Source organism: Pygoscelis adeliae, unplaced genomic scaffold (genome assembly GCF_000699105.1).
Source record: "Pygoscelis adeliae isolate BGI_AS28 unplaced genomic scaffold, ASM69910v1 Scaffold124, whole genome shotgun sequence".
NCBI classification, from domain to species: domain Eukaryota; kingdom Metazoa; phylum Chordata; class Aves; order Sphenisciformes; family Spheniscidae; genus Pygoscelis; species Pygoscelis adeliae.
This window is the reverse complement of record NW_008824791.1, coordinates 1,346,743-1,369,094: the sequence shown is the minus strand read 5'-3', so window position 1 is coordinate 1,369,094 and position 22,352 is coordinate 1,346,743. Positions and strand designations below refer to the sequence as shown.

The 22,352-nt window shown below is 38.9% G+C and overlaps 1 protein-coding gene across 1 annotated transcript; it reads left to right on the top strand.

Moving 5' to 3' along the window:
• Nucleotides 1-5,665: 5,665 nt before the first annotated feature.
• Nucleotides 5,666-20,489, top strand: BTLA (B and T lymphocyte associated). Its single transcript, XM_009323933.1, has 6 exons — nucleotides 5,666-5,735; nucleotides 15,832-16,140; nucleotides 17,237-17,272; nucleotides 17,951-18,088; nucleotides 19,005-19,051; nucleotides 20,144-20,489. The coding sequence occupies exons 1-6, from the start codon at nucleotides 5,666-5,668 to the stop codon at nucleotides 20,483-20,485; spliced, it is 942 nt and encodes a 313-aa protein (XP_009322208.1). The 3' UTR covers nucleotides 20,486-20,489.
• Nucleotides 20,490-22,352: the final 1,863 nt, after the last annotated feature.

The following is a 22,352-nucleotide window of genomic DNA, read 5'->3' as shown; positions in this document are numbered from 1 at the left end:
CTTTGTAAAGTTTTCACTTGGTAATGGAAAAATTGTCCTTTTTTTAAAAAAATAAAGGAATTCCTTTTTCACAGAATTTATGCATGATCTCTTATTTTGCCAAGAAAGCAGATAAAGAACATGTGGTAGTTCACATATAATGGTAACATAAGATAGTCAAAATGGATGGTGACAGGAAAAATTAAAGAAATTAATGCTAGAATGCATGCTGTCATTCTAGCTTAAGGTACTATCAAACTGTATGTTGAAGCAGTTTGTTGGTGTATCTGTACGATCACACTGAAGTCTGTTTCAGGACTGGTTCTACAGAACCTGTTTCCTGTCAAGTATGTGACTTTCTTCACAGTGACAGAAATTCCCTGATTATGCCTTCTGTTGCAAGTGAACACCAAGTGAAATACTCGTTACACATTTTGACACTGCAGTAAACGATTTGTAGGTATAGGATCTTGCAGCCTAATGCTTCAGGTCTTTTCAGGAAGGGCTTCTGCAACGTGCGAGAATTGGGTCTTACCAAACTATCTGCAAAAAGCTCACAGTTCGATCTCTGTCTCTCTTAGGGGCTTCATGAAAGTGGAGCAAGTAACGTCAGCCCATCAAAATTATCAAGTGTAGGTTTGATTGTTTACACGTTCCTTTTCCTGAATTCTTATCTGGCTTGACATCTCATGATGGATCAGTAACAAACTCGTGCAACCTCTTGACTCATGGATTTATTAGTCATTACTTTCTCATTTTTAGTCATTTTCAGGTCACAGCACGTTAAGACCAAGTTACTTTTTGTTGTCTTTATACCAAATGGAAAAGCAGAATAGAAGTAAACATACCCTTTTATAAAGTTTTCTCGTGTGGACAATTCCTCTTTGAAACAGCATCTGTATATTTGCAAAATCAACGTATCAGTAAGGATTTGTGTGGAAGCTGATGCAGAATCAGGTGAAGTATATATTTAAAGTTTAGTAATTAAGCCATGCTAAATTCTTACGATGACATTTTACTTTCCTAAGCAAATCATGCTGTTTAACCATATCCAAGATGCAGTAGGATGAAGTATACGTAACTGCTTTTAGGCCACATTTATACTGATAATTAGATTTTGCAGTTGTCATTTACATAGGCTGGACAGCCAAGACACGAGGATAGACAACCTCTGGCAGTTCTGCTTAAGTCAGGTAATTTTACTTCGTGTAAGTGAGGTTCCCCCCCCCCCCCCCCATCCCATCACTTTTCTCTTTCTACAAGGGGTTTGGAATTTGTGGGTCTTCTGGTGGTAGCGGCCACCTCTTTGATATTCAAAAGCAGATAGCACATCTCAAGTAAAAGCACAAGGTGCAGGCTCTGATATAGGATACAGAGAGCTACTGCGACTCACTCAGGCCTGACAGAGGGCAGCCTCAAGATCAGTGTTACCCCTGAAGCTAAGTGTTATATATGACGTATACTTAACACAGCTCTAGTCTATAAAATAGAAAATTAAGTATAAAATAGAAGTTATAAACAATTGCTGAATAGCTATTTCAGTCCCTTTGAGTTTAGCTTTTGAGTGTCCCAACTCCATGCTCACTTTAGGTTTCAGAAGCCAGAAACATTTGAAGATTTAGTCTTGCAAAAGAACATTTGCCAGAAGGTTTCTGCTAGATCTGGAGAAGGACACGAGGAAGATTACTGGTTTCAGTTGGTACACAAAGCCCGTGTTCAGCTGAGCCAAACAAGCACAAACAATTTAAATTTATTCATGTTTTAGATGTATCTAAGCACTTACCTCTCTCTGTGTCTTCTTCTGCCTAGTAGTGCAAGGAAAGGGAAATAAAAGCAGAGGACTACCTGTGCAGTGAAGTGACCAGTACTCTCATATTATATGTGCTCCATGAACACACTAAAATAAGAGTACACATTCATTAGGAATTTTCTACTGTCTTTCAGTGGATAGTTTTACTTTTTCCTCCTATCTGATCCTTCTGTTCAGTAAGAACTATTGTGTCCCTGAGGGAAATAAGGAAATCTTCCGTTTTCTCCTAACCAATAGAGTAGCTTACAGCAACGCAGTGGAGAGAGGTATTGTTCAGCAGCTCTGTTCAAAGCTGGAGGAAAAATAATTAGGAGCTTTAGAGGTTCTTAGGGGGGTTTTGTATATTGGTTTGCCTCAAGTATTTTTTTAATCCGTCCTTCAGTGTACAGAATAGCTCCCAAATTCAGTGTTAGATTTCACTGCAGTAAATGAGACCTCCTTACCTTAATTCTTTTGTAATCAGCTTTAAATTGCTTTCTCTCTCCCCTCGTTTCTGAAGCCTGTCATTACTGTAAGACAAATGCAATAACTAGAATACCCATGCTTACGCTTTGTGTTTTATATACAGCAAACCCCTGAGCAGATTCTTAACCAACTCTATACTGAATGAACTGACACCCCTTGTGAGAGCGTCCAGGCCCATGCTCAGTCTGCACTTCAGAACCTGGTGCAAGATGTGTTTCTTGATTTAACAAAGCTTAGCTCATCTCATTAAACTGAAATTGCTTAGGAAAAAGCAGGGAGATGCAGAGAATCTCATAGTGTGGAAAAAGGAGAGAACTTGCGTGGAAATGAAGTAACTGATCCCCCCTTTAGCAGGGAGCCTCAGTAGTAAGACATGAGAACAGGCTGCGGGGGCCAGCCATAGCTCATGCGGCAGCACATACTACTGCAAGCTGCGTGATCACTAGTGACAGGCAAGGAGCTGGACGGGAGTCTCTAAATTATTGTTGTTCCTTGAAGATACTAAAGCTTCTTCATGTAGTGTAATGAAGGTAATTTTCAGCAGACTTACTGGAGCCCGCTGCCTAAATGCCCGATCTCTCTATGTGGTTGGAGACCAATGCCTAACCACCTGCAAACAGGGAAAACGCAGCCCCAAAACACAACCTTGTCTTGTCAGAAGAAAAACTGAGGTGGAACAGAAGGAACATTACATAGGGTTTGGTTTTTTTTTTCCCCACTTGTGTTTGGTAAAGCAGCAGCAGACACAACGAAGTGGACTGAATCAAGTGAAGAAAGTTTCTATTAATAGCAACCCTCAGGTGTTTAAGACTACCCAAATTTTACTCCATATTTTTTGAGCCTCTTCCTGCAAATAGCATCCAACGCACACAGAACTGTGCTAATCATTGTGTTTGAATTGTGTTGAATTATCTTAGTTCTTTAAATACTTGGTACCTGTTAGGATTCAGCTGAGGTCTGATTTGCATATAGCAAAGACATTACTGAGTTACTGCCAATAGTGGAAATCAGTGCCATCTAGTGACATCTTTTTCCACCATCTTCAAATGATATCTCATCTTGAATTAAATGCATATGCTCCTCCCTCTCCTAGTTATGCAGTTTTAGATTAGGATTCTCATTCCTTTCTTTGGTAAATAGTTACTTTATATTTACTCAGTATTTACTGTCCTTTGAAACATGCTTTTAAAGCAAAACTAGAATATTTTAGTGTCTCAAAATCAGGGACTGATTTTCTCAAAAAATTAGAATATAAGTTACCATTTGGAGATCTAAAAGATCTCATTTATAACTTAATAATATCACAAAAATAACAACCTCCCAGGAATGTCTCATGGAGGTAATAAAGTCTTAACAAGAAAACGTGAAAGATTCAGATTCTTTGTCATCTTCCAGCAGATTCTCAAAAAACCCCACAACCCTACTCTTAAGCAGAAGGGAAATAAAGGAAATAATGAAATGTCAGCAGTGATAGTAGAAGCCACATTTGCCAAAGCGTTTTTAAGAAAAGGGCTCCAAAAACATGGGTGAGTGTCCAAGATATTTACTATTGAAAATACAAAGTAAAGAATCCTCACAAGCCACATACAATATGCGGTACAGGAAACACGTGCTCCTTCCTGCCCCTCTGACCCACCTCACCTCTCCCAAAAGGCTAACGTATGACAGCACCTATTCTTACAGTTCAGAATACTTCCACAAAGTTAGCAACCGGGAATTATGCACCTAGAAAGCCAATCTCAAAACACCATAGAGAACAGACAAAACCTTGTCTTATTAAAAAGCTTCAGTCAGTAGCAAAGGACTCGGCCCAAAACAGTTCTCCTAATAAGAATACAGAGATTAAGTACCAACTACTAATACTACATTCTTAGCACAAACTTTGGATAACTCAACATTAACACAAGCAGGAATTACACTGCCAGGAAACACATCCCTTAATGCCCAATTTTACCATCTAAGCTAGCTATGGATTCAGCCACTAGATGTCTTCGCTATACAGAAATGCAATCTGCGGTACTAGTATTTTGTCTCAAGTGGAAGCATGCTGTGCATGCAGTTATACTCAAGGAGTTTTCTTTCATAAATATTTTCCATTTAGACTGGATTGTAATTTTTGTAAGGCTGTTTCAGTTTCTCACAAACATCAGTATGATTCTCCTGATCATCACATACTTAGCCAGACACTTCCAACGGGGAAATTTTGGAAAGCTGTTCAATTATTTTCTTCAAATATTACTTTGAAAAAATCCTGATAATTTACATTTTTGTTAGAGCATAATATGCATCTATTTTGTCTAGAAAGCTTGAATTATTTGGAATAGAATAGTTCAGTTGGAAGGCACCTATAAACAATCATCTAGTCCAACTGCCTGACCACAAGTTAAAGCATGTTGTTAAGGGCACTGTCCAAACGCCTCTTCAACACTGACAGGCTTGGGGCATCGACCACCTCTCTAGGAAGCCTGTACCAGTGTTTGACCACCTTCTCAGTAAAGAAATGCTTCCTAATGCCCCGTCTAAACCTCCCCATTTTAACATAGGGTTTCATAACTGCATTCATTTCTTCCCTGGTTTCTGTTTGTGGTTGTTGTATTTGCATTGTAAGCAGAAGTGATAATTGCGATATACAAAGTTTCTGTTCAACCTTAGTTTGGTTCTAACTTTATGAAGAAACTCTGCATTGACAGAATTTTTGGGGAAGGTTCAGCTAAATGATTCAGTGTTTTAGAAATATTTAGGGGAAAAATGTGTTGAGGACATACTGGAAAAAGAACCCACAAAATCCAAACTCTATTTGACCTTATGGTATAAGCAATCATCTCTTGTAGTGCAGATTATTGTAAATTAATCTAATGTAAATTAAGACTAGTTAGACATGTGTTTCTGACATCTACCAGCTTGTGAATAGCGAATTTGTTCAGCTTCTTAATTTGTTAACATTGAATTAGAATAATACACCACGACTAAAGAAGTTTAAAACACTGTTGTACATCCCTTCTCTCTGCTATATCGCTGCTTGTAAAAGTCAAAACCTCAACTGTAGGAGCATCTTTAAAAAAAAATCTGCAGCTATGTTTGTTACACTGTGAGGGGAGCCAGAGAAAGGTGAAAGATGTCTTGCCTTCAATCGCAGAGGAGATCTGAGATGATGCGAGATGATCAAGCAGTTCACATTTCAACTACACAAAAAAAAAAAGACAACTGTGTAACCACTCAGATTTCTGCAGATATATTGCTTCCCCACCCCTTTCTGCACTGTCTTGACAGAAGAACTAGAAAAGGGAATCGTCTCAGACATATAGCCCAGATAGACCTAACAGGATGCAAGAGGCCATCTGAACTGCACTTTCTAAACCCGCAAGAACCTCTTCTCTCTACCATGCCCAGAGAACGAAGGCTCCTCCAGTCATGTTGATAAAAAGGATCTTACCCTACATCCTTCTAGTAATGCTGGCTCAGAGCAGCGATCAAGTTTACGGTAAGATGTGGTCTTATAATTTAATCTGTCTGCAGTTATTAAACATTGCGGGGGGAGAACAAAAACCAAAGCAGCGCTTAGTGTACCTTGGATATAATCTGTGTCTTATTTTATTACTATATCAGAGTCTTCTAATTCGATTAAAGATGATGATGATGACAATAGTTGAGAAATATTAGGTAACAGTCTAGACCAGAACTCTAGCACTTGGGGACCAAACACATCTTGCTTTGTGGCCAAAGGCTCTGCCTTCACGGGGTTTGGCAGCATTCAAGCCTCTGTTTGAAATCCAGGAATCCTACTAGCTCTGAACTGGATCCAGAAAATTGTCCTTACTTATTTAGCTTAACTCCATCTAATTTTCATCCTGCTTTCAACTTTGAACCTCCACAGTTTTTAACTAGAGAGGTTCTCCTAATTTGGACTGATGCAAGAACTACCCTGTGCCCGGCATACTCCTAATATTTTTACTAGAGATTATTTTGGTTCAAGTTCTTCCCTGCTAATATCATATAGGAGACATAGATTTTAGTATTGAAAGGAAGGCAGTCATACAGAAAGGATAATAGCTAATGTAATGGATGCGCTCAGCTGCTGTTGATACATTTCAGATACATCAACTGATAAATTGATCAAAATAACATTTGTTATAAGGCACTGCTAAAATTACACAGACAAATTGAATTGGCTATGTGAAGCTTAGTTGACATGCATGACTAACTCTGCAAATCTATAGTATCTTTTGACACTCCTTGTTTTTATGAATAAACAACATCATTAATACTAATAGGAAAGGTTAAACAAGCATTCAGAACATCTGCCTGGGAAGGGAACCCCAAACATTTAGCTTAAAGACATGAATTACCAGGTCAGTTAGATGCAGCTGTTTCTTAATCAGGGTATGATCTGAGCTCAGGGAGGCTACTGAATTGCTTTATATTTGATTTTCAAATGAATAAACCAACATACTTCTGAAGGGGGTGTATCTAGAGCTGATAACGTCCTTCATACCCTAAACGGAAGCATCTTCTTTTCTTGTAAGAGTTAACCGCTGTTTCTATTAACTTCATTAAATCTGCCTGTGTTTAGTCCCTCACACAATCACCTCTCTGCATCACCCCATATAGTTCACTAATACATGGACAAACCCTCCACACTCATCTGCCAGGTTCCTAGATACTGTTTTTAAAACAGAATGTAATTTCTGTTATGCTGCTTATCGCATGAATCTTGTTTACACAGAATTTATTTTACTAGGTTTTATTCTTTAATCTACATCAAAACTACTCGGGGTCCTCCGAGAACAATACTATTTCCTTCTATACACCTATATTACTACAAATATCAGGATCATCTTTATAGGAGCATTACAGAGAGAAAAGTTTTGCAAGTCAGTCTCTACAGAACCATGATGTAAATTTTTATTTTTTAATATATTTATATTTTAGCCATAAGGTTTTCAAGCTTGCTTGGTTTGTATTTTGGTTAGAAGTAAGCTGATAATTGAAGCCAACTTATTTAAGCTTTGTATGTTGCAAATCTATCCAAAGTTTCCCTTACTCCTAACAGGAACAAAGTTGACCGCTCAGATTTCATATACGAAGTCAATAACCAGCAAATCTCTTCTAAATTAGGGAAGGAGAAGTAAACTTGTTTCTGATAACTCAGAAGCAGAAGGACCTTCTCCCCCTTTACCCCAGTAATTTTAGTCCAGTTAGACCCTGTGTCCTTTATAACACCAAAGAATGGGTTGTTCCCATCCAGTCTCAAAGAGTGGTTGTTGCTGTCTGGACAGCATACACAAAGTAAACAAAGCTTTTCATCCCAATGAAAATGAAACCCAACAAAACTCCCCTCGTTCCAAGAAGCCCCAGCCAGTAACTAAGTACACGCACGCGTGCTCGCTAATGGTGGGCGCGGTTCTCGGGCTAAAATAACACCTTGCTGTTAGGCCTTCTTGTGCGATAGCCTGGACATGCTGACATTCAGCTAAACGGAAGTGTTCCATCTTCAAGTTTCAGTCATCAAAATATAAAGGCATATTTTCTGCACTTACACTTCCATCAAGGAATAGTTAAAAAATGATGCAACTCTCCGTCAGCTACCTCAGCAAGCAGGTCAGCTTTACAAATACTACCATTGCCAGACAAAAAACCCACAGAAAAACAACAAGAAACGGAAAAACCTTCACTGTACATCAAGTAAATAGAAAAAGTACACTACTGTATCTTTAAGATGGCATGGGAAAAATTAAGTGAAAAGGACTAAAATTAATTTTCCATTAGCAAAATGACATTCTTCGAAAAATCTAAATTGTGATATAAATTTGTAAAATGACTACATTAAATTTTACATCATTCCTTGAAAAGCCTTCTCTGAAGCTGGGAGAAGTCTGAAAAAGGCCTATCCAGGTATCACTTAATATGTCTTCTGAGGTGCTTCTCTTTCTAAATGCACCTTACCTAAATTCAAGAAGGAAGCATATTTTTCCATGAATCCTCCTCACAGCCCGTTTCTTTTTTTGTTGTTAATTTTAACAAAGTCATGAAGATCTCAGTATTAAAACATAAACCCCAACAAATCAATGCACTTTCTGGTTTAGTTTTTGTGCTACAGCCGCAATCAGAAACTTCCCAGAACATTGGACCCAAGTTAAAACCATTACTAGTGCTTTGTTGTGTTCACAGGCAGACCCAAATGTAGGATTCAAAACTAACTGTAGACATTTATTTTTCATGAATAATTGACATTTTATACCTCAGCCATTATCCGCCCCAGGGAATGATACATGAGACTTGTATTCTATCCCATCCCTTGTTCCTCTTTTTTTTTTTTTTTAAAAGGAGGAGAGAGTGAAAAACAAAGTAAAGATAAATCCTTTTGAAAACAAATGCCCCAGACAGAAATTTCAATTAATAAGTCCTAGTTTACTAGAGTTGTTCTGAGTTCTTAGATGACCAGGTGTGAATGACACCATTTAAAATTCTAAGATTAGAAGGCTCAATTTTTAGCTATCATTTTTCTGCTAATGGGTTGAGTTAGGTAAATGGAAAGCCATCTCCATTAAACCTCTTCTGTTTGCTTAATGAGTCATGTCATGACTATGTTTTTTAGAACATAAGAATGAGAAAAAAGTTAAAATTGTTTTTTATAAAAGGAAGTATTGTCATGGGTATAGCCCTATTGTACAAGTTATGGAATACACGCTTTCATTTGAAATCCTTATCCTGGCAGTACACCATACAGAAGATTTTCCTTACCTGTGCAGATTAATTTTTGGTGCAACAGAGCCTGGCTCGCCACAGCCTGTTCAGGAACACACTGAAGTGATCTAAAAGAAAACGTGCTTTTGGTCAATCTGAATCTTACCGAGGAGTGTAAGTTTGAAGCTGATACGTAAGGCTTCCATATGTTACAGATTCTTTTACCCTCTTGAAAACTGCACATTCAGATATTCATCGTGACCACCAATATATGTGTCATTGAAAACTTAAGACTCGGTATGAGACCTTGTAACTGGTTTCAGGTCTTGTCGTGTAACAGTGTTACAGAAAGGGTAACGGAATTTATCTCAGAAAGCACTTGCACGTATAGAATATAATTGGCAGACAGTGCGTCTACCACTGACTTCTCATAAGCCACAGGAGGCAGCAGATAGGAAAAAGTTAAGATACACTGTCACAGGAAAAGTGCACCAAGCCATCTTTGTGCTTATTCATTAGTTGAAGTTTATTTTATGTTTGTCTTTCTAATGACAACCAATGAACAGAAAAGGTTCTCCCTCATTGTCAGGTGTGTTGATTTTTTTCCCCTGTTAAAAAAAAAGATATCCCTCATTGTCTAGGATATTATGGTTTATATTGTTATTTAATCCCAAACCTTCACTGACACCAATTCCTGTCAAATGGCCTTTACAGGAAATTTGTGAAAGGTATTTTTAAAGTTTGCCTTAAATATTTTAGTCTATATAAAAAAGGTCCCAAGTCTTTTTGTTTTTAAAAGGATTTTCTCCACTGCTTTTTGTCCACTTAAAGTTTCTTGCCGAGTGAGGTGTGATTTGGGAGAGAAGAAAGGTTAATTAGAGATTTCAGAGCATGTTCATTATGAATTCCCACACTGAATTACTAGAGAAAAAGAGGCTGGGTTATAGGAAAAGGCTTTCTCTAGCCCAAATTTTTAGTTATTGAAGTTCAAAATAATTCAAACTAAGAGTTTCCTAAAGCCTGAGAAAAAAGTTTAACTCTTATTCACTCATCTCTTCTGATGATATTGTTCTAGAAGGTCCCCAAATTAATGACTAATAACATTTACCAAGGACTAGATTTCTTCCTAGCAAAAAGTTGAAAGCCTAAAGCCCCAGTCATCATTCAGCCATCAGTCATTAACAAGTCACAGAAACATACAAAAGTAATTGTGATTAGTTTTAATGCTCCAAGCATTGTCTTGTAACCATTAAGAAACCCATAATAATTAACAGCAACTGAAGTCCAATTGCTTTAAGCCTCTGAAAGAAAGGCCCTTTTGCAGGCTCTGAGGACAGTCTACAAATTCTCATACACACTGAAAGGCAAGCAGTAGCTTGTATAGCTCCTGGTAAGGAAGTTCAAAAGATTGCTCTATTTGACTGACAGGAGGGGACCCCCCCCCAACAAATAAAATAGCGGTGTTTACCTAGTACCCACAGGCTTCTTCCAAGGGATCCATAAATGATAACTAAGAAAATTATATCAATTTCCAGTAAGTTAAATTTCTCCTACTCAGTCTATAGCTACACTAGAAAAGAAAAGAAAAAAAGCACTATAAACTAGAAGAAATGCAAGACCAAGTGCAACCCAGCAATCTCAACCTCCACTTATTTTAAGAGAAAAGAGGAAGAGGATTTATATGCTAGGGTTAATTGACATCAGGCTGCCAAACACTTCCACCTGCATTAGCAGCCAGAAATGAAGGCTAAGAACCAACACGTGTGTGTAGACCGGTGTCATGCAAACTTCTATCTGAAAATGCCTCTGAGGGTTAGTGGGACAGGAGGACTCTACTGCTCAGAAATCCTGGGCAGGCAGTGGCACTACTGGGCTGGGTAGCAAGTGCAGTACAAGTTTCCCCACGTGGAGTTCCCAAACCTCAGTGGCGTATTCCATAGGTAACGTCTTGGAGAAAGCAAGGGTGTTGGAGCCAGGCCCACTTGATGGCAGGGAATTTTGCTCTGGAAACATAACTTAACCAGACCCGATTATATTGGAATTATACTAGTAAGTGAACGATCACCACTAGAAGCTGAAGGAGCAAAACCGTGGCGCACGTTGGCATAGGCACCTGGGAAAAAAGCAGAAGCACTATTCAAGCTCACCTGACTGAGAGATGTAATAGCACATTCTATTTCAACTCTCTTAAAAATATACTATGTGAGCAAGAGTATTACGGGTAATATCAATGCCAGTGGAACTGTTTTTTAAAACACAAATTGTAACCAGGTAAATCCTTTGTTCGCAGTGGAATAGCTCCTTATGACTTAATTGGTAGTAGTGCGGGAAGTTGTATGAGGGAAGTTTCTCGTTGTGGTATCAGTGCAAGTATCAGTGTAACACTTGAACTGCTTATACCTTTCACCTACAGAGCAAGGGCTGCACAAAAACTACTCTAGAAGTATATCCAGACCTCAGTAAGGCTTCTGCTCAGGAAATGTATATATATCCTCTCAGGGCGTGGCTGCAGGATAATTCAAAACTTTCTGTGCACCCAGTATCACCCCTGTTCCCTCTCTCCGGGAGGTTCTGCCACGGAGTGTTACTCTAGGTTATACTGACCAGTGCAAGACAATCATTTCTTTAGAGCAATATTTAACATTGATAAGACATTTTCCTTTCCAACTACCCACACAACTAATGGTCATCTGAATTCATGAGGATTGGTAACCCTGTCCCAAGTGAATGCTGTTGGATGTACAAAATTTGCTCAATGCTGATCGGGTGATTCTTCCAAAAGTGACAGTGGGCAGTGATGTGTACTTTGTTGTAAAAGCATCAGATGATTCAAAATCGAGGAAAATGTGATGTCCCTGCACTGGAAAAAGATAAGAATGAAAGAGGTACAACAATTCGTGCCCCTCTCCCTGGTTAATAATAATGCTGAATGAGAGAGTGTCACTGAAATCTGTTTTAAAACTTTGAGGGAAACTGGAATTTTTGGACTTCTAGAAAAGTTTGGGGTTTTGTTTTGGGGGTTTTTGGGGGTGTTTTTTTTTTTTTTTTCCCAAAGGAGAATTTTGAGAAAGATAAAACTATATGATAAAATAATTAGTTGAAGGACATCAAAAAATATCTGTTCTGCAGAGACCTGCACATCCTTCTGGAAACACTTGTTACATAGGATTATATCAGAAAGAAGGCTGCTATCAGGATACAATCTGAGCTTTATAGATACTTCCTGAAGCGTTATCTTCCATGGCAATCATTGCTGAAGTAATTGAAACCTCTACTTTCTAATTTGAGCTTTTAGTTTCCATTTTCAGGCTATTGATAACCATGTGCTGCTACTGTGGTATGACCAAAGTAGATATGACTTACTTGCCTGAAACCAAATCATGCTTTCTTTTAGTCAGAGGTGGAAGAGTCTAAGTGAGAGATAAGTGATCCTGCTTCATAACTATGTCTTTCAGAATAATCCTATTCAAGGGAGCAGAAAAGGGACTAGATGACTGGGCAGGGCATGCTGACCTAACACCTAAATGTTACCTTGTGAACATGGCCAGGCTCTACACGTCAGAGCTGTTGCTATTGCAATATATTTGCCACATCATATACATTGCAATAAAAAAAAAGTTATGTATATTTAATATATTAAATACTACATTTAATTATTTTATTCACATTAAATATCATACAATATATTAAATGTTATATTAAATATATTAAATATATTGCTATTGCTACCGCATCCAGATGGATGGTCCGTGGGAGAATATCTCTTCTTGTACACCACGTATTTGTTTATAATCGGGAGCTACTATTGAGGCAATGCTGTGGCAGAAAGTGGATCATGAGCATATCTTGTGTATCAGTGGAGACCATGTAAGAAATGCCATACTGCCTAAGACCAGTGCTCTGTCTCTGGCAGCAGCAAGAAGAAAGGCTGTTCAGGGAGAGCACACGAGCATGCCCACTTTCTGTGGTCCATTCCCCTCCTGTCCCGCCAGCAATGGAACAGTTGCACTGGGGACATCAGCATGTACATCTTTCCCAAGTCCCTTCAGTATCCATTTATGGACCTGATGTCCATGAACTTGTCTACATGACTACGTACACGGACAGGTGAGAAGGTAAATTCAGCTATGTTATCCTGACAGATGTCAGTGTAGGCTAGTCCTCAGGGCCGCCAGTGATTCAAACTCTACAAGCTTCCACAGAAACCAGTTCCAGTATTACAGTTTTCACAGTTAGGAAGTTTTTCAAACTATGTAAGCAACCTTCCTTACTTCACTTTTAGCCCATTATTTCTCCCCACACCTAACAGAAACATGAAAAACCAGATTATTTCATTCTTCTTTTATGTCTTTACATGATTTAGTATGTCCTTTCCTCTCATTGCTTTTCTTTAAGCGAAACAACCCCAAGAATTTCAAGCTTTCCTTTATGGCCTTCTTATCATGTTCATGGTATTTGCTGTCTTCTTTCCAACTTGGAGAGACTCCAAGCATTGCCCCCCTTCTTTCCTGAAGAGCAGTGCAAAAGAGTGGACAAGACCTAGGTACACTTACCAGTCCTTAGCAGAACACAAAAGTTATCGCATGTCTGCTGTATATCTTCTTGAACTGAGCCTGCCTTTTTACAAATCATTTCTCTAATTTATCTGGCAAATCTAATTTACTGCTGGTTATCTATTGATAGCTTTCTCTCTACACTAACTAGTGAACTAATATTTTCTTAGTTTTACAATCAATATACTTACATTTGATGTGTTTTCCTAAGTGCATCTCATTCTCTGCCATGACTTTTCCAATGTTGCTCAGTTCTTTTATGCCCCTCCTTAATAACCTGACGTTCTTTATGCTTTTGGAGGCCTCCTTCTTGTCTCAGTGAAAAGCTTGTTCATGATTTAGCCAAGATAGTCTTTTGCTGCAGTGCTTGTAGTGTAGATGCTTAGTGCTTGTACTTTCATCATTTATTGGATGGACCACCAGCTCTGTTTACGTCCTTTTCCTTTGTATTTACATCCGCTGAGTTCTTATCTCCCAGGTCTCCAAATTTACTTAAGCTTTCTTTGCCGAACCCAACTATTTTTATTCTACTGCTGTCCTTCCTTCTCTTCTTAGGGATATTGAATGAATTCAGGCTTCTAGTTCCCCTTGTTTTTTATCCAGACTTTTTTCATTCGTAAAAAGATATTGTTTGTACCCAGAGCTATTGTCGTCCTTGTTCATTTTCTCATCTCCATTCAAATTATCTGAATTCCCTCCACTTGCCCCTTCCGCAAGGACCAATTTTAAAGTCCTTGTCCAAGTTGCTTACCTGTGTGCTTTTACCACTCTACTCACCCCACTTCAATCCTCATTTAAAGCTATCCTGACTGAGGGAAAGTTGGTATACAAGGATGATTTCAGATTTGGACCCCTCAAAGCAGAAACTTCCCAGGATGCCAAGTCCCGTGAGCAGATGAGTTTCTCTATTACACATGGCAGAGATATACCAGAGACCACAATTTCTTGCAGTGGCTGCAAGTAACAGCCTTACAGTGAATAGCCTTTTCCTCATCATCAAGCACGATCAGGCACATTTGATAGGCAAAATGAGAACAATATTAAAGATTTAGGTTTACAGACAGATGAGTGCCACCTAATTTTTAGACGCCCGTTCCCAGTCACCTGAAAGAGAGTGAACCAAAAAATCAACAGCAGCAAAGCATTAGCTCTGCTGTAATGAAGGTTATGAATACACTTATGCTTAAAACTCAGTATTACTGAGTGCTCTACAATTTATTTATGGTGTGGAGTAGTCTGAGATTTGTAGAGAAAAGGCTTGCAAACTAGAGGTCCTAGATGAAAACTGTTAATCTGGCCATGCCAAGCTCTTGAATATACTACCCAGGTATTCACAAGGATTGCTATATCACACGCATAAGAAAGCCTGGCTGACGGTGGAGGCGAGGTGTTCGGTGTCGCAGTTATGTGCGCTGGCTGCCTGGCGTCCCAGAGGCTCCGTCCCTTGAACCAGCACTGGCTGCTGACAGACAGACCCCTTCCCTCTCCACACTGCTCTTTCCTCCCCTATACATTTCTCCTGCCTACAAAACTTGCCTTCAGCATACTTTACCATCTTTTCTACTCCCCTCTATCAACCAGAAGATATTGATGCATTTAAGATTTCTTTCTCTGGACTTGCAAGCAATCACTTTCTTCAGTTCACAAGCACAGTACTGTTAGACAGGGTAGGGAAGTAGGGAGCGCGTGAGCATCACATAGTTTTTGTTACTTTTACTTAGCCAGAGAAATAAAGCACCACAGGAAACATGAATCTTTAAGAAAAGGTCAGGACATTCAATACCAAGACCCAGAGTTAAGGTGACATACCATAGCTTGAACATCGAGTTTAACAAAATGTAACAAAAATAAAAAAATAGAGATAAGGTATATTTGCATTGAATATAATTCTTTTCATTATTACAATTATAAAAAATCTCTACCAAAGAAAAGGCTTTACTTCTGCAAGTTAACAAGAACTGTGAAGTAAACAATAATCTGAAGTAAATCTAAAAGTAACAGAAAGGTCTGTGAGAAGGACGACACAGGAAAACCTGCTACGTATGTTTTATGTACTTTCTTTCTAAACTATTAAATTTCTAACTTGACTGAGCTATAGAAAAAAGGGAAAAAATCATATCAGAGGGAGAAAGTGCATTTTAACAATCCTCCTAAAAATGAAAGAACCAATAGTCTTGATGTTAACTGCTGTCACTGTCCCATATAGAGATCGGATGTCCTGCATATAGACAAGGTAAGTCTTGAGTAACGAGAGAGAAAAGGAACTGTGATTAGTGTTATGGGGAGTATATACCAGACCCCCACCACCATGACTTTTGTTATGTTTTTCTTCTCTTCTAGGATTTGATGCCACCTATTGTCCAGTTGAAATTCAAGTTAAAAGAAACTCCCAGTACAAAATTAATGTCGGGAACTCTTTGATTATAAACTGTCCATTTCGTTACTGCAAGAAAAAGCCTCTCATGCAGTGGTGCAAGATAGAGGTGGATACATGTGTGCTGCTGAAGGAGGAAAAAGCAGAGGAGAATTCCAACGTGTTTACTCTGGAATTTTTCTCAGTTAATCAGAACGACAGCGGAACTTATCGTTGTCGAGCAATAGTGGACACCTTTTCCAGCGAGAGCCATGGAATAAAGGTTATTGTTGAAGGTGAGGCTGCTGTGTTAGGAAAGAGCCCTTTTAAACAAAAGGGTGCCACATACAGGAAAGCTCATGCATGCTGGATGATGGGTTCTCCCAACATGTTTGTCTGGTAGCACAGTTGTGGTGGTACTTATCACCTTCTTCATGCTTCTATCCTGCCTCTTGCTCCTGGGGAAAGGAAATAACAAAATAAAGAAATAACAGGAGGATCTGGAAGAGAAGAGCAAAGCTGCCAGTATGAAACAGCCATTAGTGGACTATTTGATAATAAAAAAAAAAATCAATTGGAACACAAAAAGATTGTGGGAGGACAGCCTGATTATACGTCTCATGGACTAGACAGGATGCAAATGGTCATGCAGTAGCAGTCGATGAGGCCACACAACAGCAAAGAGGACAAAGCAATTCAAGCGTCTTGTTGAGAATGATCTCTCTTACAACAAACAGAGAAAGTATAGTTTTGTACACCAAGAAGTTCAAGAGCAGGAAAGATTACAATAGCTTTAAATGATCCTGAGGAGTTAAGGGCAAGTGAGGCCTTCACATTAACTTAGGCAGTTGGGATGCCAAGGCTAGATTATGACGAGCCATGCCTGCCCTCCTCAGTGTTGCTCTGCAGCTAGAAAGTGATCTGTGTGGCTGCAGTGTCCCACTGACCCCAGGCAGCTGAGGTGTACGATTGTTCTGTTGCCAGTTCCTCTTCTGGTAAGTTAATGAACTTTAAAGCCTTGTTTAGTGCCACACGAAATGCTGCAACAGAGGGAGCAACATTGAAATTTATGGCTGAAATGTGCTAGAAGACACAGTATATGCCCAGCTCACGATGCAAGTTTCCTTCAAAATATGTGTTCTGCCAATCTATTTATTTGAACGCCAAAGAGGTCTGGAAGATAGAATTACTCTGTTGGCAGTGGGAGATCAACACGTCATTCCCCCTCCCCCCAGAACACCCTTCCCTTTGCTTTTTGCATTTTGCTCCCTCTTCCATCGGCAGATTGAAGGGGAGCCTTATAAAGACTTCAGTATGCAGTGCAGAGAACACAACGGCAGTGCAAAATGTCAGGCTGCTCTTTCATTTCCCTGTCTTGTTTTTCTCTTTCAGAAAAGTCTGCAAACATTATCACAATTTCACCAGAAGGTAATTTCTGATTCTTATTTCCTCTTTAAGAGAAAGGAACTAATCTGTATTGCTATGAATTTCTGGTTAGAGTGTTTTGTGCAGTCAAGACAAATTTAAACTCATTGCTAAACTACAATTGCATTCTTCCCACTTGCACAATGTACAGTCTCTCAAGGGTCACAGTTTTCAAGGCTATGACTGTCCAGCATTCAGCATAAAAGGGACAAAGCCAATCAAATTACCTCCTGGTGGTATAATCTGCACTTCTGACATGCTCTTTAATATCCCAGCAATATACGGTTTATACTTACAAAGTGTTAGAAATCATGCTATACCGTCACTTTAACATAGCCTGAAGTATGGTTTTTACTCAGGCTTGGTTATTGCTCACAATTACAATTGCAAAAATATATTGGAAGTTCAGAGCACTGCTCTAATTCTGACCCTTTGTTTGCTTCTGCCAGCCTTCTGCCGTGCATCATTCACCAATTACACTTTCCCATGCACTTTTCCTTCCAGTATCTTCATACTTCGTAGAATGCCCATGGAGATGGTTAGCTGATTGACATGCTGGACCAAGTTAAAGAACGTTTAAGTACATTAAGAAGACAGTTGCTTCAGAAAGACCTAATAAAAAAAAAAAAAAAAAGCCAGTCAAATATTTCTCTATGCTAACACATACTAATGCAATTTTAGATACCACTAGTATCTCAGAAGAGTCCCAAGAATCTGGAAACTACAAGATATTGCACATTATTTATGCTTCAGCATCCGTGGGTCTATGTTGTCCGTTCATCGTCGTATGCGTGTTTTGGTGTCTAAGGAGGTACCATGGTAAGTAGTTTTACCATCTAACCTTTGCCTAACATGCATTTGATTCCACACCTTTCCACAGCTTCACAGAAGTTGCATTCAAAGCTCTATGAAAATGCCGTAATAATTACCCCAAGTGATTGGTGAGATGTCCTTGTTGAGTGCACCTGTTAGGATACTGAATCTTTAAGAATTTAATTCGTCCCATGTATTGTTCCCTTCCAGAGACAGAGGGATGAAAGTAAAGTAGGAACAAATTAAAATCTCAGACTTTATAATAGTTGGAATTTTTTCTCCTGTGTGCAGGAATATGCAAATAATCAAGTTAGAAATAAATAGGAGTTTTAGCCATGCAAATGCTCTATCCACTTACATTTTATATTCCTAGTTTTCCCTCTAAATTTTCAAATAATTACAGTATCAATCTCTCCTGCTTTACAGGAATTCTTACACAGCTGCCATGTCCTAAATCAAGAATGGAACTTGGAGTCCCCCATATCTTAATTTAAGTGATCTCGCATTTGCCTATTATAATCCCATGGATTTTTTATTTTAGGAAAATGAAATTATTTCATCTTCCAATAAAATTTAACATGTTTGCTCATAGAATGGCTTTAGGATTTTCCGTGCCTTTTTGTCCCCACTCAGTTCACTGAACACAGAGAAAACAGGTCACAAGTACACTAGGCATTTTTCTGCTCCTATTCAGAGGAGCTCTGTGGAACACAGAAATTCATTCTATAAATATATCATTCTGTGTTGGTTAGCTTTTGTCAGAATAGCTATTCCCAAATCCAGTTTGGAAATAGATTTTTATTCTTTGAGGTCCACTCAACAAGACAAGGACTCCTATAGTAATTAATACTCCCTCCATAAGCAGAAAGGCACCTTCTCAATGCTGATTTATTGAAACATCTTTTTTTTTTATTTTTCCCAGCAAAGCAAAAAAGAACTCCATTAACCCCACAGAGACAAGAGAGCCTGGTATGTTTAAATTTTGCCATCATCAAAACCTAACCATGTCCTGCATAACCACGTACCGAGAACAAATCTTTGTGTAGTACAAAACATGGCATAGGATCAGAGACAGATTTGGTGCCTGAACAGCTTGGCTTGCCTGGTGTGAGATATCACCATGGCTGAGCTGAAGGAAGGTCTTCGCCACAAAGCTACTTTAGGCATCTAAGTTCCTGTTAAAAGGTATTAATTTGTACATACCATTCCAGTAAGAGTTTAGGCACCTAAAGCACCTCTGTTGATCTGGTTCAAACTGTCTGTGTAAGACAAAAAATGTCCCACAGAGCGAGGAAAGTGTTTGAAAAGAAACACTTTCATATGTGGCTAGCATGAATTCACACAGGTCTTGCAATCAGTTCCAGAGAAATTAGATTGGCAGAAGGCAGAATGCAAAAGATGCGACCGGAGCTGACAGCTATCAATCACAGGGGAAGTGTTGGTGGGGATCAAAGGGCACCAAACAGGGGGCAGAGCTCCCAAAGGGCAAGTTGGAGGAAAGAAAATTAAAAGCAGTATATTCTAAGTGGCTAGAAAAATGGATGTCAAAAGAGGACTTCATTAGAGAGAGATGAATTTATAGAGGAATTTGCAAATTTTGGAGAAGGAGAAAGATTTATTTGGAAAATAATAAGACAAAGAGGATAAGAAGCAAGAGATCAGGAAATGGGAGAATGGGGTCAATGAGGAAAAGGTAGTCTGGGGTTTGGAGGTGAAAATAAGAAAGATTTCATAAACTGAGAAGGGAAAGCCTTGAATGAGTGGGATAGAGAGCTCTCACAAAATGAGGAATTAGTTTTGCCTTAAGTTGGCATCTTGCAAGAAAAGAGAAAAGTTTGGGAAGGGAAATGGAGAAAGGCAAGAGATACAAGAATGATTTCTAACTTTATTTCAAAGATCAATATAAAATCCAGTGACCAGGTGAATCCAATTCACCTGTGCTCAAAAGCAGTTTTAAGGGGATAAAGCAACTTGAACAAAATCTTACACACCTCTTATTTAGCAGGAACACAGGCAACAACCAGATATGCACAGAGCTGTACCCTGTTCTGTTTTCTGCAGGTCAGAAGTCCAGCAGCTGCTCCATCCCATGCTGCTGGGACAACTCAAGCTTCAGAAGAAAGCTCCTCACCTTACTATTGCTCCATGGCTAGCCCATTGCAGGCCTTGCACGGCAATGCAATTTATGACAATGATGTCCCTCCCTGGAACGCTCGGAGGACAGCACCTAATGCACCTCACAATGATACTGTTATTCCTTCCACCCCAGTTTTACTTGAAAGCCCAGATGTCCTCACATACGCTGCACTAAATCATTCTGCTTCTGCAGAAAGATGCCAGAGAAGGGAAACAACTGTAGAAAATGAATCTACAGAATATGCCTTCATTAACGTAAATAAATAAATGTGGCAAGGACTTCTCCAGGCAATGATTTTGCATGCGGTCCTATTTTGCATGCAGCCCCAATTCTAGCTTCCCTCCAGGATGTTGTTCCTTTCTCTTTCGGGAAAACTTCCCTTTTGTTAAGAACAACCTATGGATGCTCCCCTGTAACACCAGAATTCAAAACACAGCCTGTGTTGATAGGTGGGTATTTGCACTGTGTGTTTGTCTCTTGAATGGGGGAATAAAAGCAAACAGTCAGCTTTCTTATTTTTCCTTTTTTTCAGGATTCTGCTTCTAGCCTGACTTTGATTTGGTTACGGTTTGAATATAGACAAAAGGGAGAATGGGAAGGTTTTCCTAGGATAGAAACATGTAAAACGAATCTGTGAGGAAGATGATACTGAGTCAGGTTAATTTCTCCCAAGTAAAAGCTAAGAATGTTTGTGGGAGAATTTTTCTCTGAGTTTCTAAGAACATCCTTCTAAGGATTCAGTTTTTCATTCCAGTTTACTCTATCTCCTTGCAAAGTTCTTTGAGCACCATGAATGTCTAAAGCTATTGTTAACCAAAATCAAGTGAATACTTGTGTGCGTGTGTGTTTGTTTTCTGGAAGAGAGGGAAGGAGAGGACGGTTGTTTTCCTTTTACAAAGAGTTCTCACGAATAATGTGTGAGAAAATACTGAAATATAGCACACTCTGTTTTTCTCCTGGTGCGATGATTGGTTAGCTACGTTGTTGCATATTGCTTTTGTCCATGATGAATCAATGGAAAAAACAAACGATGAGCAGTGACTGACCCCAGTCAAAATCACAAATTTTTGTTCACAAATAACTGTGTATAACTGTGACATGCTAAGTTTTCCTCCCAACAGTGGCACAAAAAAGTGATTATGCTTCACGCTCAGGTTTGTGGGAAAGAAGATAAAAAGGAGGTAAAGACCAAAGTGCCATTTGAAGTTTGAGAAGAATGCTCATGCCCTTCTTCTGCACCACTTATTCAGCTCTAGCTTGGAAAGCATCCATCTGCTTTTGCAAAATAATGCTCTTAAAAATTACTCTTAGTGATATTTGCACCTGAGGTTTACAGCAGCAAACAGAGAGCCTTTAACTTGGTTAAAAATTTGCACCACAGTTGAAAAGGAAGGATGTACTAGGTGTCAGGCTGCATGTAGCACATCGGATGATTTGTACTCAAGTAATGGAAGAAAATAAGGCTCTTCTATCTTCATATTTCATCTTGGCATCATTCCAGCTAACAACAAAGCTGTTAAGCACATACGCATTTACCCTGATATTTTGGTAGGCTAGATGGTTTATTATGCTTATGGTACACTTGTGACCCGCCTACCCCCCCCCGCTTTGAACTCAGTCACAGTATCTGTGTGGAGAAAAATCCATGGTAATGGTTTTTGCACTAAGTTGTTAGTGCAAACAACAACTTAGTTGTTGTTTGGCCATTAGATATGTTGGGGTTTTTTTTAAATATATAAATTATCAATCCAGTAAATCATTGATAATCCTCATTTAAAAAAGGTAGTAGAAAACGGTCTTCTAGAAAAATTCAGTTTGCTCTTTTTGTTTTAGTGGGCCAACCCTTGTATGGCTAGAGACTAAACATTTTAGGTGAAGGACTGGGAAACTTGGAGCAAGTTAGGTATGAATAGGCCCAGAAATAGACCTTTAATTGCATTTATTGCTCAGCTGATGAAGGTACAATTATTTTCATAGACTACAAGTAGCTTTCAGAATAAGAAAACAATATTTCTTTGAAATAGATTCTACCTCAGTGACCTTAAACTGAGAAACAAGGACAGTCATTCAATGGAGAGCCTAAATGGATTTGAACAAAAGACATGAAACTTCTCTAATTGCTTTCCATGACCT

What these genes read in the sequence shown, in the direction of transcription:
- BTLA (XM_009323933.1), top strand. Translation starts at nt 5,666, where the DNA reads ATGTTGATAAAAAGGATCTTACCCTACATCCTTCTAGTAATGCTGGCT. An exon ending in AATAAAGGTTATTGTTGAAG is followed by an intron (nt 16,141 to 17,236) that starts GTGAGGCTGCTG and finishes TTTCTCTTTCAG; the next exon opens with AAAAGTCTGCAAACATTATC. An exon ending in GTGTCTAAGGAGGTACCATG is followed by an intron (nt 18,089 to 19,004) that starts GTAAGTAGTTTT and finishes TATTTTTCCCAG; the next exon opens with CAAAGCAAAAAAGAACTCCA.